The sequence below is a fragment of the Coregonus clupeaformis genome, unplaced genomic scaffold, assembly GCF_020615455.1.
Source record: "Coregonus clupeaformis isolate EN_2021a unplaced genomic scaffold, ASM2061545v1 scaf0934, whole genome shotgun sequence".
In the NCBI taxonomy this organism is placed as follows: domain Eukaryota; kingdom Metazoa; phylum Chordata; class Actinopteri; order Salmoniformes; family Salmonidae; genus Coregonus; species Coregonus clupeaformis.
In genome coordinates, this window is record NW_025534388.1 from 169,520 (window position 1) to 175,674 (window position 6,155).

General features: G+C 46.1%; 1 protein-coding gene across 1 annotated transcript; it reads right to left on the minus strand.

Moving 5' to 3' along the window:
• Positions 1-2,206: 2,206 nt before the first annotated feature.
• Positions 2,207-3,847, minus strand: LOC121570127 (zinc finger BED domain-containing protein 4-like). Its single transcript, XM_041881619.2, has 2 exons — positions 3,301-3,847; positions 2,207-3,081 (listed from the first exon to the last, which is right to left on the minus strand). Exons 1-2 carry the CDS (start codon positions 3,684-3,686, stop codon positions 2,421-2,423), a joined length of 1,047 nt encoding a protein of 348 aa, XP_041737553.1. The 5' UTR covers positions 3,687-3,847; the 3' UTR covers positions 2,207-2,420.
• Positions 3,848-6,155: the final 2,308 nt, after the last annotated feature.

Genomic DNA, 6,155 nt, shown 5'->3' on the forward strand with positions numbered 1-6,155 from the left:
TCCTGTGTGTATTCTCTTGTGTCTAGCCAGGTTTCCTGAATGAGTGAATCTCTTCCCACACTGATCACAACCAAAAGGCTTCTCTCCTGTGTGTATTCTCTTGTGTAAAACCAGGTGTTCTGACTGAGTGAATCTCTTCCCACACTGATCACAACCAAAAGGCTTCTCTCCTGTGTGTATTCTCTTGTGTAAAACCAGGCTTCCTGACTGAGTGAATCTCTTCCCACATTGATCACAGCTGTAAGGCTTCTCTCCTGTGTGTATTCTCTGGTGTGTTTTAAGTTTTGCTGAAGAGGTGAAACTCTTTCCACAGTCAACGCAGCGGTGAGGTTTCTTCCCTGTAAGTCTCTGCTGGTGTTTCTTGAGGTGTTCTGATCTGGAGAGACTCTTCTCTGTCTCATCAGCATCATGATGTCGGTTAGCCTCCCCAGATGATAAGCCCCTTCTACTGAGAGAGCGACGGTTAGGGCTGTCCCCTGTGAAACAAAGACAGACAGTTAGGGTTCCTTCTTCAAATCGAAGTTAGTTCAAGGCCCAGCTTTCCAAACTCTTGTGATCGGATTTGAGCATTTTGGATGGGTTAAAATCAATGTAACCAATGGGGTAGGAGTGCTTCTAATGAGTCTACATTTTAAGAAGGTATTTAATGGTAATTAAGGACATCTAGGGAGTGTCCCAAAATAAATGTATGTAAGAGCATAAACCCACTCCGTCCCGGTGTTTTCCTGCAGTCGACCAGCAGCACAGACACCCTCTTCAGACCCAGCAGTAAGTTACCAGGAGAGGCACGACCTGGGGACCCCAAGAGGGGAGGGGGGGAGGAGGGTTGGAGGGAGAGGGAGGAGGGGGTGGGATAGGTGTTTCCTGTAAATCCCAAAAAGAGGGTAGTGGAGTTCAAGTTAGTACACTAAGTGTAAAACAACACAACAATGGTATGATGAGGTCTTGCATTTAAATGGGGACGGCCACAACGGAGTGGAAACAATGCCCCCTTGCTGTTTAAGACTTAATGGACACCAAATACATTTTTTCCAAACTCTGCTTCTTCATTCCGGTCCGTTGAACAACAGGAAGTTACCAAACCACAGAAGATGAAAAATTTGGTTTTCAACGATGGGTTTATGATATAGTTTGCAACTTGTAAACGATTACCCATTCCTAAAAGTGAGTACCACTTTCACAGCATGTTAAAAATAATACACTATTTTACGATTTTACCTCGACTCACGTTGGTTGAGCGTCCCCAAATTATTTCTTTTAACAGACACTGTAGTAAACTATAGCGTAATCATATTTAAGTTAATTTCCTTGGAAAGATAACTGCCACGTGATTTATTCGCCCATGCATAGGTAGCCTGGTAGGCTAGTGTGTGAATAATTTGACAGAGGTGCTTTTAGTACAATAGCTAGGCTAACGCATACACAGCAGAAAGACACCGTTTCCAAATAATCTGCGGAACAAGTATATTTATCACAACGTTTTCTCTCTGACCACCGGCAACATGAAAAATACGGACCGCGCTGCAATGATCTCTGTCGGAGCCCGCAGCCCTCTACCTCTAAACGTCTTTGTTGTACCATTTGAAAGTGGAAAGAAATATATACAGTACCAGTCAAAAGTTTGGACACACCTACTCATTCAAGAGTTTCTTTATTTTTACTATTTTTTACATTGTAGAATAGTATTGAAGACATCATAGCTATGAAATAACACCGATGGAATCGTGTAGTAACCAAAAAAGTGTTAAACAAATCAAAAACATGTTATATTTGAGATTCTTCAATAGCCACCCTTTGCCTTGATGAAAGCTTTGCACACTCTTGGCATTCTCTCAACCAGCTTCATGAGGTAGTCACCTGGAATATATTTTGATTAGGGCTGTCAAATGATTAAAATTTTTAATCAAATTAATCAGAATTTTCAGTGGATTAATCATGATTAATCACTATTTGCAATTACACCTGAATCCTAACCATTTTTTTTCTGAAATGCATACCAAAAGATAAATAACAGGACACAGATACATAATTTTCATATTATGTCTGTTTATTAACACAGCCAAATAATGGTGTTTTAAATCAAGCTGAAACATACTACACACCATAATATTTGTCTTTGTAATGTTCCATCACTTCCTCTTTGGCATTCCTCTTAACCAGGATGTACAATTTACAGTATTCAATTGAACAGAAAGCAATAAATGTAGTCAAATCATAACAGTGACCTACCACATTTTTGCACAATTTGAGTCATCTGTGGAAAAAAACATTTTCAATAAAACTTTTAAATCAAACCAAAGAACAATCTTTTACCTTTTCCTCCATTCTTTAATCCAGTTGCTCAAAAATCCAGTTGCTAACTACTTGCACTGAATGTTGCACTGAAACTGGTCTTTTTGTTTGAACATCACCTTTCAAATCTACTGAGCTTCATCATCTTTCAGCCAGTTGCTGAGGCAAACTAACTTGTTCACATTTTCTGAAAGTAAAGCTGACCTTTTCTTGTTCACAATGTGACCTGCAACTGAGAAAAGTCGTTCACAGGGAACAGTGGTTGCAGGAGTGGCTAGATATTTGTGAGCTAGTGAGGCCAGCTTCTCATGGGCTCCTGAATGAGATGCCCACCACCTCAAGGGGCAGTCCTCCAATTTAATGGTGGGCTCTGCTCTGTACCTCTGTATGGCAGGTTGGACCTCTTCATCTTCTGATTCTGAATCTGAGCCCATTTGCAGAAGGCTGATTTTCTTCCTGGGTGGCCCATCATCATGTGTCTGTGAAGACCTTCTGGGTGATTCTTGTTGCAGCATCCCTTCAAGTGTGGTCCACACCTCTTCCCTGTCTGTCTTGGGCAGGCATTTCAAGTCTTTGAAACGAGGATCCAAAACTGTAGCAATCTGGAGCCATGCATTGTTGAGCTGTTCTTGACGGGATGCTAGGTCCTCCTTGAACTTGGTCTTGAATCTCACCACATATGCAGGGTCCTCATCACAGGCTTCCATCTTGAGACGCAAGTGGCAGAGAGAAGGTAGTACCACAGAACAGGAGACATAGGCCTCTCCACCCAGGAGCTCAGTTACATACCTACGCACACAAACACACACATGCACACAGAGACAGTGTATTATTAGAACAGTGGTTATCAACATATTATTATTATTATTATTATTATTATTATTATTATTATTATTATCATCATCATTATTTTTTACATAGATACATGTTATTGATATTTGACTTGGTTTAATTCATTCCAGAAAATAATCAAAGCGATGTTATTTGATAAGTTACAGACTGATTTACCTGCATGGCTCTAGAAGTGTCTCCAGCCTCTGCAGTTTATCCCACTCTGCTGCGGTCGGCAAAACGAGTTTGTGCTCCTGATTGTCCAGGGCTGCGATGACAGCCTCTTTATTTCTGCTCACGCGCTTGACCATTTCCAGCGTCGAATTCCAACGTGTTGGAACATCCTGGATCAATGGCTCTTGCTTCTTTCCCAGGCTGACTTGTTGTGCTTGAAGCTCCGCAGCATTTGCTGGGCTGTGCTTAAAATGACCGACAACTTTGCGAGCCTTGGCCAAAGCATTTACAAAGCCGCTGTCAGCAAGACTCACTGTGACACTTCTCTGCACCATGTGAGCGACACAGTTCATGTGTTCATAGCGTGTAAGTCGAATTGCGGCAACCATGTTGCGTGCACTGTCAGTCCCAATGGTTGTAGTCTTGCCCTCGATGTCCCACTCACGTGCAACAGACAGGAACTGTTCTTTACAAGCCTCCGCAAAATGACGCTCCTCAGTTTTTAATATAGTCAGCGCAAAAGACTTCAGTTCCCACGTGTCACTGATTAAATGTGTAGTTACTCCGAGGTAATTGTTGTTACTCACTGATGTCCAATGGTCTCCTGTCAGGGCGATATGATTTACTTGAGCCAAGACCTCTTTCCTTTTTTCTTTTTCGTTTTCATAGAGCTCGTGGATTTTCTTCATAACTGTGGCTCTTGACGGTGGCTTATAGAATGAGTCTTGAGACGCCACTTGCAAAACATCAAGGAAACCTGAGTCTTCTACAATGCTAATGGGTCTACAATCCTTTGCAATCCATTTTGCTATTGTGTTGGTCAAATTATCTGAGGTTGATTTTGTTAATTGCCTGCAAACATTCAGCGTGGTCTGGCGCAAACCACTTGCTGAATCTGACGTCCCAGCAAACGCATGTTTGGCGTTGACATGGTACTTCAAGCTTGAACAGCTCCGGTGAAATTGAAACTCCTTCTTACAAATCTTGCAAATAACCTTGTACTTGTTAACTGTACCATCATCATTCTTTTTATATTTGAATCCGTCAATAGGCCCACTTTGCTCACCTTGCTCCATCTCGCCTCTAGCTCCCAACCACTTTCCTGACCTGAATAATTTGTCACACTGCGCATGCGTGAAATGCGTTAAAAAAATTGACGTAATTAACAGCAAACAACTAATTAACGTCGTTAACGCGCTATTTTTGACAGCCCTAATTTTGATTTGTTTAACACTTTTTTGGTTACTACCTGATTATTATTCTACAATGTAAAATATAAAATAAAACCCTTGAATGTGCAGGTGTCCAAACTTTTGACTGGTACTGTATATACACTGCTCAAAAAAATAAAGGGAACACTTAAACAACACAATGTAACTCCAAGTCAATCACACTTCTGTGAATGTCACGATCGTCAGGGTAAGGAGTAGACCAAGGCGCAGCGTTGCAGGCAAACATACTAATTTATTAAGTGAAACGAAACAAAAGACGGAAACGTGACAGTACACGGTAAAACACAACCAACTCGAAACAAGAACCCACAAACACAAAGTGAAAACAGCCAGTTTAAATATGGCTCCCAATCAGAGACAACCAGCAAACAGCTGACACTCGTTGCCTCTGATTGGGAGTCACTCAGGCAAACAAAGAAATACAACAACCTAGAACACCCAACCAAGAAACAGAACACAGTGAAACGAACACACCCTGGCTCAACATACAGAGTCCTGGAGCCAGAGCATGACAGTACCCCCCCCTAAAGGCGCGGACTGCGACCGCGCCTCAACAAAACCCAAACAGGGGAGGGCTGGGTGGGCATTCCTCCTCGGAGACGGCTCCGGCTCCGAGCTTGACCACCACCCTTCCACAATCCCCCCCGTAGCGCCCCCGGTCCGGTCTGACCCCGCTGGCTGGATCTGGACCGGACATCGACGGAGCGGATTGCTCAAACTCCGTTGTGGAGCAGCTGACCGGTACCTGATCAGGCACCGGACTGACGACGCGCACCCCTGGCTTGGCGCGTGAGGCAGGAACGGACCGGACCTGGCTGATGATGCGCACCCCTGGCCTGGTGCGTGGAGCAGTAACGGACCGGACCGGGCTGACGATACGCACCCCTGGTTTGGTGCGTGGAGCCGGAACGGGCCTCACCAGGCTGACGACTCGCATCTCTGGCTTGGTGCGAGTAGCAGGAACGGGCTGGATCGGGCTGGCGACGCGCACCGTAGGTTTGGTGCGAGTGGCAGGAACAGGCCGGGTCGGGCTGGCGACGCGCACCGTAGGTTTGGTGCGTGGAGCAGGGACAGGCCGGGCTGGGCTGTCGACGCACACCGTAGGCTTGGTGCGTGGAGCAGGAACAGGCCGGACTGGGCTGGCGACGCACACCGTAGGCTTGGTGCGTAGAGCAGGAACAGGCCGGGCTGGGCTGGCAACGCACACCGTAGGCTTGGTGCGTGGAGCAGGAACAGGCCGGGCTGGGCTGACGACGCGCACCACTGACTTGGTGGGAGTGGCAGGAACAGGCCGGGCTGGGCTGACGACGCGCACCACTGACTTGGTGGGAGTGGCAGGAACAGGACGGGCTGGGCTGACGACGCGCACCACTGACTTGGTGGGAGTGGCAGGAACAGGCCGGACCGTACTGGGAACACACACCACTGGCCCTACTTGGGGATCAGGAACAGGCCGGACCGGACTGGCCACACACGCCAGTACCTATCGCCGTGCCTCTACAACCTCCTTCCCCCTGGTGACCAGTGACTCCCCTAACCTGGCGGCCTCCTCTGCCATCCTTCTGCACCACTCTATCCCGTACTCCTGCTGCCCCGACGTCGTGAGCCCCCCCCCTAAAAATGTTC

Coding starts and splice junctions, on each gene's coding strand:
- LOC121570127 (XM_041881619.2), bottom strand. CDS start 3,686: ATGGTTGCCGCAATTCGACTTACACGCTATGAACACATGAACTGTGTC. Junction 3,082..3,300: donor ACACTTCTAGAGCCATGCAG/GTAAATCAGTCT, acceptor TTGTGTGCGTAG/GTATGTAACTGAGCTCCTGG.